At 36.5% G+C, this 12,959-nt stretch overlaps 1 protein-coding gene across 4 annotated transcripts in view; it reads right to left on the reverse strand.

Moving 5' to 3' along the window:
* The window catches only part of LOC102910806 (ABC-type organic anion transporter ABCA8A-like), a 74,593-nt gene that overhangs the window by 49,782 nt on the left and 11,852 nt on the right, over nucleotides 1-12,959 (reverse strand). For 3 of the 4 annotated variants that reach the window (XM_006970460.4, XM_076543649.1, XM_076543650.1), the window contains 6 exons: nucleotides 12,151-12,254; nucleotides 11,259-11,485; nucleotides 7,724-7,865; nucleotides 7,273-7,458; nucleotides 5,835-5,976; nucleotides 2,497-2,665 (listed from right to left, as the gene is read on the reverse strand). In XM_006970460.4, coding sequence (XP_006970522.1) covers nucleotides 2,497-2,665; nucleotides 5,835-5,976; nucleotides 7,273-7,458; nucleotides 7,724-7,865; nucleotides 11,259-11,485; nucleotides 12,151-12,254 — 970 coding nt within the window. Of the gene's footprint in view, nucleotides 1-2,496; nucleotides 2,666-5,834; nucleotides 5,977-7,272; nucleotides 7,459-7,723; nucleotides 7,866-11,258; nucleotides 11,486-12,150; nucleotides 12,260-12,959 lie in introns of those variants that run through there. The other variant, XM_042283041.2, reaches the window with a different exon arrangement.

A 12,959-nucleotide genomic window follows, 5' to 3' on the forward strand; every position in this document is an offset into this window, starting at 1 on the left:
GAGAAAGAACATGGATCATGAAGTTGGGTGGGTAGAGTGATAGGGAGGAAAGCAGTCATGTATTAGGAATTGAAAGTTATGGCTAGAAGTTAGAAAATACCAACACCTGTCCCCCAGGCCTAGGGAACGGAGCAGGAGACAGAAGGAAAGTACAAGCTGGAGGATGGGAGGAGGGCTGGCAAACCATCCACGGCTGTCACTCAGGAACTCAGGTAGCTGTGGCTGTCTGCACAAGACCAAGCCACTCAAAATTCCACTGTGTGAGGAGGGTGGGCCGGGCGATGGAGGCGCGTGCCTTTAATCCCAGCACTCAGGAGGCAGAGCCAGGTGGATCTCCATGAGTTCGAGGCCAGCCTGGTCTACAAAGCGAGTTCCAGGACAGGCTCCAAAGATACACAGAGAAACCCTGTCTCAAGAAAAAAAAGAAAGAAAGAAAGGAGGATGGACTTACGAGACACCCCTACTTGAGGGCTATTGGCAGAGAGCCATTTTTCTTTGGGTGTGTGATCACTGACAGGTTGGTTGCCCATATTTCAGTGGATATTCTCACTATGTGTGTGTGTGTGTGTGTGTGTGTGTGTGTGTGTGTGCAAATGGACAGTACTCACTGGATTCAATGGGATATATATATATAATATATATTATATATATAATATTTATATATATTAATGAACAGGGCATGAAATTGGGAGGAGGACATGTTAGTAGTGAGCTGTGAGAGTTAGAAGTGGCTAGTGGGATACACAATGGAATGCTACTCAGCAGAGAAAAACAATGACATCATGAGGTTTGCAGGCAAATGGATGGATCTAGTAAAAATCATCCTGAGTGAGGCAACCCAGACTCAGAAAGACAAACATGGTATGTACTCACTCATAGGAGGATACTAGATGTAAAACAAAGATGACTAGACTGCTACTCACAAATCCAGGGAGGCTACCTGGAAAATAGGACCCCAAGAAAGACAAGGGGATCGCCCAATAACAGAGAAATGGATGAGATCTACATGAACAACCTGGATGTGAGTGGGGGTAATGAAGGGCAAGGGTCTAGGGAAAGAGAGCTTGGGGGAGCAGGAGATCCTAGCTGGATCAAGAACAGAGAGGGAGAACAAGGAATAGGAGAGCATGATAAATGAAGACCACATGAGAATAGGAAGAAGCAAAGTGCTAGAGAGGGCCACAGAAATCCACAAAGATACCCCCACAATAGACTACTGGCAATGGTCAAGAGACAGCCCAAAGTGACCTACTCTGGTGATAGAATGGCCAAACACCCTAATTGTCGGTTGCTAGAAATCCCATCCAATGACTGAGGGAACTGGATGCAGAGATTCACGGCCAGGCCCCAGGTGGAACTCCAGGAGTCCACTTGGTGAGAAAGAGGAGGGTTTATAGGAGTGAGAATTGTTGAGACCAAGGTTGGATAAAGCACAGGGACAAATAGCCAACCGAATGGAAACACATGAACTATGAACCAATGGCTGAGGAGCCCCCAACTGGATCAGACCCTCTGAATAGGTGAGACAGCTGATTAGCTTGATCTGTTTGGGAGGCATCCAGGCAGTGGTACTGGGTCCTGCCCTCAGTGCATGAGCTGGCTGTTTGAAACCTGGGACACTTGGCTCAGTCTGGGAGGAGGGGACTGGACCTTCCTGGACTGAATCTACCAGGTTGAACTCAATCCCCGGGGGAGTCTTTGCCCTGGAGGAGATAGGAATGGGGGGTGGGCTGGGGGGAAGGTGAGGGTGCGGGAGGGGGGAGAACAAGGAATCCGTGGCTGATATGTAAAATTAAATTAAATTATAAAATACAAAAAGAAGAAGTGGCTAGTGGGGTGCTGGATATGATTAAAATACACTGTATATATTCATAAAATTTACAAAAAATAAATAAAAAATATTTAAAGTAAGAGTAGCAAACATAAGGATTTTTGAGGATTTCTTCCTTATTTGAAATAAATGCAACTAGTATCACATGAAACAGGTATTTTATGGTAACCCAGAATGAAGATATGCATGCCTGAAAGGCATACTGAGCTGACTTCCCATTTGTCTCCAGGCCTTTCCAGTTCATTCTTCCCTTTTCCTTTATCTTCTTAGTAGAAACAATGACTGCACAAAGGACGAACTATTAAGATGAGCAAAGGGAAAACAGCTGGTGTAACTAACAAGGTGGAATCATGAACCCCTGAAGCTAAGGAAAAGAAAAAGGGGGGAGAAGAGAAGCAGTAAGTGACAGGCCGAGAGGAGCTTTGCCGAATTGTCACTGCTGATGTCTTACATTTAAGTTTGGCACTAAAAGAAGCATGCTATAGTTTTTAGAAGCATCAGAATACAGGACAGACAGTCACAGGCAATGCAGGTGAGATTAGGTCGGAACCCTGCGAAGGACTCAATGGAGGGTTTGCAGGGCTTAACTGCATGTCTGGAGCAGGTTTTAGGCTGTGGATAGCATTGCCCATCCTGGCTTTCCTCTGCACCACATGAGATCTCACCTGATGGCTTCTTTCCCATGGAATTCTGTAGACACAGGTTCAAATAAGTCATCAGAAAACTCATAGTCTGCTGTCTCATTGTCAAGGGCTATCTGATCAGCTTGATTTTGTTGTGACCAAAACGAGGATTTCAGAAAAAACAAGGGTGGATGTCGTCGTCCATATTCATCTATTAAACCAGTGTAATTACATATGGGATCAGCCACTGTTCTAAAATCCCCTCTAAATGTGAATACATTTCAACACAAGCAAACAATCTCTTGAGGTGTTTTAACATTGGGACTACTAGAGAAAAATATGAAGATATTAGATTAGCTACATCAATAATGAAAATTTGAGGGAAAATAAAGAGAAAATATAAAGCAAAATGAAAGACATTTCTAATCTTGGGTTATCCAAAATGCAGATCCGAATATATTATATCTATACAGTTACTAAAAGGATGAGGAAATTACTAGTTACATATCCAAATATAGTATGAGTTCACACAGTCAATTAAACAATTACTAACTACTAAATGAATATTTTAAAGGAAGACAACATAACAAAACAATTATTTGATGGGCCACAAGAAAGAGTGGAAAGGGGCACAGCACATCAATCCAAACAATATGAAGGGCAGGAGAAGATAAGTACATAATCAAAGTAAGTTCAGTTTATCTGTAAGTTCCTCTCATTGTGTCAACTTGCTTGGTACAAGAAAAATAAAAATAAAAAGATAGCCAGTGAGCTAGCTATGCGATAATCTCAACTGGTCTAATACTCATTCAAAATGGACTCCTAAAAGAACAGAGAATGTAAAGAAAATTAATTTCCCAATTTTCCCCAGAATTGATGAAATTTATGGTCATTAATTTAAAAAACCTTAAGGAAATCTAAATATGAGCATGTACGTGTGCAAATAAGTGTATATATATATACACATACATGAAACAGATTCATTTTAAATTCAGAAGGCTTAAAAGCAACAAAAAGAAAAGATAAAAATCTTAAAAGATGCCAAAAATAAACTGGACATTACAAAGGAAATTAATATAACAGTGAACAGACATTTCCTGTTGGGGACCATGCAAGCCAGAAGATCGTGATGTCTCAAGTCTAAATAACATTAAAAACAGCAGATTTATATTATTGAAATAAAAACATATCTGCCAGCTTAGAGCTCGACTCTCAGTGTAAACAGAGGATAATCAGGTAGAAATACACCAAAACAATATGAAATATTGGTAAGTAAAAATTGGAAAAACACATATTTCAAGCTAAATTGAAATTTTTTTTAAAATTGAGTCTTAAGAAAAAATGAATTATATCACATATTGCATAAGGTTTTGGTCAACAACTAAAAGAAAGAACATTAAAATCTATACTTATTTGCAGAGAAGCCATTTGCCTAAGATGCCTCTACCATGAGGGGGCAATGGAGATGTAATAGATTTTTGTCAGCTAAAGTGCTGGGGGGGGCGGAATTCAAAGAATAAGCAACCTTTAGGAATTAAACAATATAGTAATATCTTTCTATAATAAGATTTGGAATGAATTATAGTAATTCTGAGCCACCTGAAATATGAGTGCACCAGAAATAAAAACTAAAATTTGACTCCCAAACAAGGACTTTGGCAATTTAACAATAAAGGCAAAAACTTAACACTAAAGCATAGAAAAAAGTATTGTAAACATTTCTTAAAGAAATTTCTCTAAGTTAGATCAATATTACTTAGAAATGCATTACTCCTTCACTAGAGTATTTTGTTTAATCAGTACTGGAAATAAAACATATAAGCATATATGATATATATCATATAAACACTATACTTACACACATAAACATAACCAAGAATTATATATATATATGTGTGTATATATATATATATATATATATATATATATATATTTAAACCATTCATCTTCTATGTATATACACATTAACAAAGCTGATAAATTGAGTAACTTATTCTTCAGTAAACTTTGGGAAAGTCACCTGAGACAATTACCATGTATGCATGATTTACTCAAAATCAGGAAGATGAACTATTAACTAAAAAGGAAAATCTCTCTGTTGCTGCTTCTCACTGATTTATCTTTTCTTCATGTTTTTACCCGTGGCTGCCCTGGGATGGAGCACTGGCCCTGGTGTCTTGCATAGGAAAAACAGCCTGTGCTCTGGGGCAGAGAAAGTATACTAGACAGGAGCAAAGGAAGGACCTTTTACAGGTATTTACTGAGTCCCAGGATATACCAAGTCCTCTTGGGGTGTTTGAGCTCAGTCGGCCAATAAGATCAAGATCCTAGCCTTTGAGAAGCTTACATGGATTAATAAATTAAAGGGAAATACAATTATAAATGTCCTTCACATGTGACTATATATTATTGTAGGATGGCTGCATATTATGACCCCTGTCCGACCTTGAAAATACAGGTGCCCTGGTTCCACTCACAACCATTTAAGTAAGAATGTCTTAGCTGGAGTGGAGTTGCTCTTACTTTAGACCACCTATAATGACATGGGTGAACTAAACTATTGTGTAAACACGGTAGGGAAAGTGTCACTTGATTTGACATATTTGGGAATAAAGAGTTGAATTCATAAATACAGAGCAGAATGGTGATCACAGGGGCTAAGTGGCAGGGTAAGACTTGGGAGATTTTGACAAAAACCCATACAGTTTCAACAAAAAGGGAGAAGTGAGTTCAAAGGATCTCAGAACATGGTACTACAGTCAGTAACAGTGTACCATACTCTTGAAAATACCATATAGTAGGTTACCACAATAACAAGTATGTGAGGTAATATACATGCACATGTTGATTAGCTCAACGGAGTCAATCACAGTGTAGTTATGTTTCAAAACATAATGTCTCATATTATAGGTGGTAAATATGTGTTCATTTACCAGTTGAATGATAAAGCTCATGACAGAGCTCAGATACACAGAGTGTAGAGACACAGATCTGTCAGCAACTACAAACATTTAGGAATAAAAAGCCCTAAATTGTAGGAAGTAGTCAGAGACAAATAAAGAGAAACAGACTGCACACTCATCTAAAATACTACATATTCCACAGTCACAAACTTCTGATTTCAGTTCTGAGCTCATAAATTGCAAGAGAGATGAAAGAGCCAGTTCTTCCCGAGTGACTCTGCTCATTGTCTTCCTGTAAATGGACATGTTCTGGAGACAAGGGTGATGCATTTGAAGGACATATTTTTAAAATCTCAAATTTAAATTAATTATTAATTAATCAAAAATTTTATCAAATAATTAGTTAATTATATATAAAATATGATCAATAAATGAGATTACAAACATTCTATTAAGTCTTATTGTGGAACTACTTACTTGGTAAAACCTTTTCAAAGTAAAATGTCAATATCAGGTAGAAGACACTATCAAAGAACAACATGAAAATTGTGGCAATGATTAGATTTGGGTTGCCTTGTGGGTTTGCATTAGAATTCACATCATAATCCAAGTGTAAGAGCTGGAAATTAAAAATAACCCAGTAAGTCAAAGGCAAATAATGACCTTTTTTAAATAGCTTAGCTATTTCATGAACTGTAACTGTTATCTTTTACCAGGTCCCTGAAAGACAAACTTAAATCACTTGACTGCCAAGACTACAGATTTTGACTGGAAGACAAAGAAATGTAAAAACTATGATGCAACTTATCAATCGTGTTTAGTACAGTGAATGTGTGTTCCAAATGAGACACACATTAAGTAGAAAGAGAACTTAGCAAAAGTGTGATAGTCACAGAAGGGCTTGCTAATTGGAAAAAGGGACAAGAAAAGACCTTCTGGGAGATGCTGACAGTAAAAAATTAATGATAATGCATTTCATGTTTAAACAAAGACTGTAGGAAAATTGACGGAAGGGGTTGGATAGTTGCCTGAGGGGTCAAGAGCACTCTCAAATAAACCAAAAAAAAAAAAAAAAACACTTGATGCTCTTGCAGAGGATTCATGTTCTGTTTCTAGCACCCACACTGAGTGGCTCACAACCACCTGTAAATTTAGCTCCAGAATATCTGATACCCTCTTCTGGCCTCTGCAGGTACCTGCACACAGGTGAGCATGTGTATATACATACAGAGAGAGAGAGAGAGAGAGAGAGAGAGAGAGAGAGAGAGAGAGAGAGAGAGAGAGAGAGGGAGAGAGAGAATAAAAATAAATTTTTAGTAAAAGAAAAAATGGACTGATCCATAATTTTCAAGAGAATCAGCATTACATATCATATATTATATAGTTACAGTTATTCTTATCATCACATCATAATGGAGATTAAATAATTCCATATCTGAGGGAAAGAGTTGGTCTGTTCAGCTTAAGAACTAAGTAGAGAAGGAGAATAAAAAAATCCTTGAGGATCAAAAAGGAGTTTCCCAGTCAATGGTTGAGCATCATTTTTATTTTATTTTGCTTTGTGTTATTGCCTCAGAATTAAACCACATATCCTTTTAAAATTAAATAAGATGGCTAACTGGGGTATATCAGTTCAAACTCAATTTATAACATAAACTTTGGAAAGTGACAAAACATTATACACTACATTAAAGAACTATGAATCCATTTGTCTTTTTTGACATATAAAAGAATTTATTTTCCAGGAGAAAATCACTTCTGGCTTTTAGGGTTCTTCTCTGAAATCTCACAAGTATATTCCATTGAACTACAGTGCTCAAAAGGCTACATGTAGAAATGACTATATACTATAGAGTTCCAGGGAGGAAAGATATTTCAGAAATATCATTAATAAGCTAACTGGCTTCCCACTCACCTGGGCCATTCCAAGCATAAAGGCAAAGGGGCTGAGCAAACTTAGAACCCACTCCAAGGACACAGGAAGGTATCTGTACAATGCTGTGAATCCCAGACTTCCGGAGAAGACAGTGAGAAAGAACACCACAAAGTCGGTGAGGAAAAGCTTCCTTAGTAAGACACTCATTAAGAAAGACAAAGAGATCTACAACAAGAGAAGACCCAGTTGATGTATGTTTATCTAAGAGTTATTACTATAGCAAAACAAATGATTTCTTATATAGTATTACAGTTTTCTCTACAAATTTTACAGAAAATTAGAACTATCAGGAACTATAGATCAATATTATTTATCTACAGATTGTCTCATGCAAATAAAAAATAGGAATACACAGAAATTGCCTAATTGGTTCCAACTTTGTTTCTTAGACTGAAAACTAGACACAGAGAGATTTTATTCACCAACTCACCAAAGATAAGCCATAGAAGAAAAACAGGCTGAAGATCATCATGAATCCAGTCAAAATGACAAATTGAACCAACTTTATAATAAATGTCAAGAGAAGGGCCACAATGAGGACAATGACACCATAGAGCAAACCCCAGGACAGCCTTATATAAAAACAAAATTCTATTAGTATTTCATAGTTAGATGGAAAAGAGTCACTACTGTGGCTATTTATATTACTCTTCTTTCAGCCCCATACTCACTCAACAGACTTCATAGGATTTTCTCTAGATTATATAAGAAGAATAGAGTAATTTTGGGATGTAAATAACCTTACATAGAATTAATACAAAGATTCAAGATGAATCTCCTGAATATTGACAGTCTTTTCCATCTTTCAGGTGTGAATATACATGTATCTTGCTGAATTTCAATCCTTTAATATAACTAAGTTAAAGTCTCTTTATTCCACATAAAGGTACTCTGATCTAACTTTTTTTCATGGATTTATTATGGAAGCAAGAATGCCTAATTCTATACTTCCCTCTTCTCCCTAATGTGCTTACAATAAAGTTCCTTTTTCTCCTTATAGGAACACTAACTGTTCTATACACTTTGACATCAGTCAGATATTGTTTGACATAGCATGATTTGAGGGTTTATATTATTATTATTATTATTATTATTATTATTATTGAACTATAATGTCTTTCTTTGTCCATTTTCCTTTTCTTCATTAATACTTTCTGACAAATTACAGTCTTAAAGTGTTTATAGCAAATGCTGATATGGTATACAGGGAACCAGCTTGGTAGGTAAAGTGCTGGGCAATGCAAGCATGAAGACTTGAGTCTGATTCCCAGAACCTACAAAACATAACAAAACAAAACAAATGAAAACAAAAATAAACAACTGTGCACAGCAGTGAATGCTTGTAATCTTAGAACTGGGGGAAAGGAGACAGGTAGATGCCAATAGATCATGGATAGAGCTCTAGTTATCCAATCAAATCTAACCAAAGAATCTTAGGCCAATAAAAGACTCAGTCAGATGGACAATAACTGAGGAACCTCACTATAGGTTGACCTCTGGCCACCACACATGTATACATATGTGTGCACACACAAGAACACACACATACTATCACATGAAGCTTAGTGACCAGTAAAAAATACTGTGTGAATGTATTATTATAGTCATAAGAAATTAATGAGTTTTACGCCGGGCGTTGGTGGCGCACGCCTTTAATCCCAGCACTCGGGAGGCAGAGCCAGGCGGATCTCTGTGAGTTCGAGGCCAGCCTGGGCTACCAAGTGAGTCCCAGGAAAGGCGCAAAGCTACACAGAGAAACCCTGTCTCGAAAAACCAAAAAAAAAAAAAAAAAAAAAAAAAGAAATTAATGAGTTTTATTATTTTTGATAGATAATTCCTATAGCATTTCCTACTTTATCTACATTATTATTTACTGATTTACAGCTTATGGTATGCCCATAATTGTTAGTTATTATTTAACTAATGTATTTATACTAGGGTTCACTAATAAATGAGAGCATATTTAAATGAGGGCTCACTCTGTATTGCATAGTGGAAATGATTGTCAACAAATGGGTACTGTCTTATGTCTATAGCTCCAGTAGCTGTTATTATTTCTCCCAATTTAACAAAACAGAATCCTACAAAAAAGATATGATTCATTTACTTCCTCTGATCTCAGAGACAGATGGATATTAACTTGTAGGAGCTTGATAAGATGAATGCTTCCTGCTACCTGATTACACATGTAATTCCTATTCATGAAATATAAATTAATTTTGTCAGGCCAAGAATATAAATCTTAAGTTATATCTTTATCTCAACTACCTGCCATTTCCTGATCATTCTAAAAAAAAAAACAAAAATAAAACAAAACCCATGTAAATATAGATCCCAACTTGAAAATAAGCTAACTGTAGACCTTAAAATAGCCAGTAATTTCTAGGAGTACAGATAGAGAGAGAGAGACTAAAGTTGAACAAATGGAACGTAGAACAGATTTGGGAGAGTAAAGCTATAATCCATGATACTGGGGATGTAGACATAAGACAGTACCCATTTGTTGACAATCATTTCACTGTGCAACACAGAGTGAGCCCCAGTTTAAATATGCTCTTTAGTAACTAACAACTACTGTTTTATTAATTATGACAAATATACAACATTTATGCACATGACTAACAAGGGAAAGTCCACAGGAAGGAGTGAGCTGCCTCTACTTTCTGCTCAAGAAATAAAGACTATTATTTTTAAAAAGTATGAATTAAATAATCCTTTTTCCATGGCATGATTCTGATATATCCATTGACCAAGGGACACTATGTCACTTTATAGTAATTAAAGAGCAGAAACTTGGGTTTTCAACTTGAAGTTTTATGCTATTTCATACAGAGATCATAACTGCCAAAACACATGTTAACATTTAGCATCTGCTGATCACCAAATACTTTTCAAAGTGTAGGCTAGGGGCCAGAAATATGGCTCAGTGGTTAAGAGCACTGACTGTTCTTGTAGACGACTCAGTTTTGATTCCCACATCCACATGGTGACTCAGAAATATCTGTAATCTATCATCAAACATGTAGGCACCAGGCACACATGCCATGCACAGACATGTGTGGAGGCAGGCAAAACACCCATGCACATAAAATAAGAAAAATATTTTTTAAAAAAGAATAAGCATAGTTAATCATGTCAACAACCATCCAAGGATGATATGGTTGGATATATCCCCTACTTTTGCAGAGGCAGAAACTGAGGCTCGCTGATTTATGCAGTTTTCCTGTGATAGCACAACCTGTGAGGGGCAAGTGAGATGTAAGTAAACACTGATACTATTTTCTTGCTCCTCTGTTTCTCTTGGTTAAAGCTACTGCTTGAGGAGCTTAACATTTAATATATTCAGCTCCACAGTGGATTTTTCTGTAATGCTTTTAGCATAACACCCCATTTAAGTGATCAAATAAATTGCTTATTGATCCAACAACAACAAACATCTCTAAAGCAAGCATTTTATCAAATATTAGAAGTTCTAAGTTCTCATGGATCTGAAAACAGGAGACATTGGCTGCGCAATATCTGAAATGTCATTCAACGGCAAATATGTAATTCATTGCTCAATTCAGAGTTAAGTGTGGTGAAGTTCATCCTTTTTCTGTGCAGTATTACACCAGGGAGAGCCCACGTAATTCAGAGGAAATGAAAGCAAGAAAGATTTACGTTTTAATAATGATGGAGAGTTTGGAAAGGTTGTTGTTTTGTTTGAAACAGTGTCATGTACCCAAGGTTGACCTTGAACTCCATATATGGCCAATGATGATCTTGAACTTCTGTTTCTTCTACATCTCCCTCCCAAGAGCTGAGATTATAGATGTGTACCACCACACTCAGTAAATATAGTGCTGTGGATCAAAGTCAAGGCTTTATACGTGCAAGGCAAGCACTCTGCCAGCTGAAGTACATCCCCTCTGTCAATGGTGTTTTCTCCCTAGAGACTCACTTTCTGAGCCCCTCCATTGACTCACCAGAAAGCAGAATCCTGAAGACCCATCACTGTCATCAAGCCCTTCATCTTTTTCCTTTCTCTTGTAACACCAGCTGAGATATAGTAGGTGAGTGGGGAAAAACAAATAATACATAAAAAAAGGAAAGAATCAGTCGTTATTCCTCCTTGGGCAATGAAAGGATCTATCTTCATGTATTTTCCGGTTACTGACATCATCTCTTCCATCACTGAGTGATTTGTTGTGATCTAAACAAAGATATCAGTGAAGAAAACAGGCATAACAATGGTACACAGATGACATCCTGCTTCCCCTGGATGTATGACTGGATCTGATGCTAGCCTGAGTATCTTCTCACATGTTCTGTGGTTATTTAGGTTCTTGAGTCATACCTTTCATCCTGGTCTCCCTACACTACTTAGAATCTTATCAGCTTCATACCAACCAGTGGCTGTTCATTTTTCTTGGAAAAAATTTTTTCTATTATATATCTTATTAAAATGATCTTATATAAATTATATATATATATATAATATTATATAAGATCATTTTATTAAGAATTCTTCCATCAAGGCTGGGAATTGTGTGTTTCTTTATAGATAAGAGCACTGTTCATAATTCCATGACAGTACAAGTTTCCTGTTCTAATTATGTGATTACACATCTGGCTTCCTTAGAGTACTGATTCCCTGGAGAAAAGAAAATCTTATTTTGTTGATGCTACTATCTACATTGTTCTACTACAACTGGTAATACAGCAGCTTTGGTGAACTTCAGTGGGGAAAAGTGAGTAGATAAATGAATTAGAGTGAAAGAGTAACTGAATAAGTGAGAGAACGAAAGAACACAGCTGTCTACTGACACATTCACAGAACTGAACAGAATTGTTTTCCGTCCCACATTTTGCACTCACTTCTATGATGGCTGAATTAATGGCAGCCTGAAGAGCCACAAACCCATCTGTCCAGAAGCGTGAAACATCACAAATAATATCATCTTCATATGCAGAACAATGAGCTTTGAGAACAAAGAAAAGAATATGAGTATGGGGTGTGAGCCTAATTATTGCAAGCAGAGAATTTTACAATCTCCTCCCATACCAAAAACACATCTGTTGCCTTGAAATCCATAAAATCTCAAATTTATAATTACTAGTAATTGGCAAAGTGAGAATACAAACCCATTACAGTAGAAAGTGTTCTTTGTTTCTACATTTTCTAAGTCAATACCTTTCTCATATTTTCTTCCATTTCTCTATTGTTCATATTTTTGAGCTTTTACTTCCTGCTTTTGTATTTATTATTATTATTATTATGATGATGATGATGATGAAGTTTGGCATGGGAGAATTAAATTTATATCCTTATACTTGCTAGGCAAGCATTATACCAGTGAGTTATACTCCCGACCTTTGTATTAGTGATTTAAAATAACTTTTAAGATTATCAAAAGGTAGTACTGTAGTCTAAAATAAGACCAAGACCCCACTGCAATCAAGTATTTTCTAGTGAGATAATTGAATATTATAAAATAATGGGCAAATGGAGCTCATAATAAGATAATAATTAGGTAGTCTTTTGAAGAAAAGTTATTTTGAAAATGAAAAGTCAAAATTACTACTCCACTGAAATTTTATCTACAGTTTATTAAAGATAAGCCATCATTAAATTAGAAAATTTCTTCTACACTATATTAACTTTAAGTGAGAAGGGCATATGTAGA

This window comes from Peromyscus maniculatus, chromosome 8, assembly GCF_049852395.1.
Source record: "Peromyscus maniculatus bairdii isolate BWxNUB_F1_BW_parent chromosome 8, HU_Pman_BW_mat_3.1, whole genome shotgun sequence".
NCBI lineage: Eukaryota > Metazoa > Chordata > Mammalia > Rodentia > Cricetidae > Peromyscus > Peromyscus maniculatus.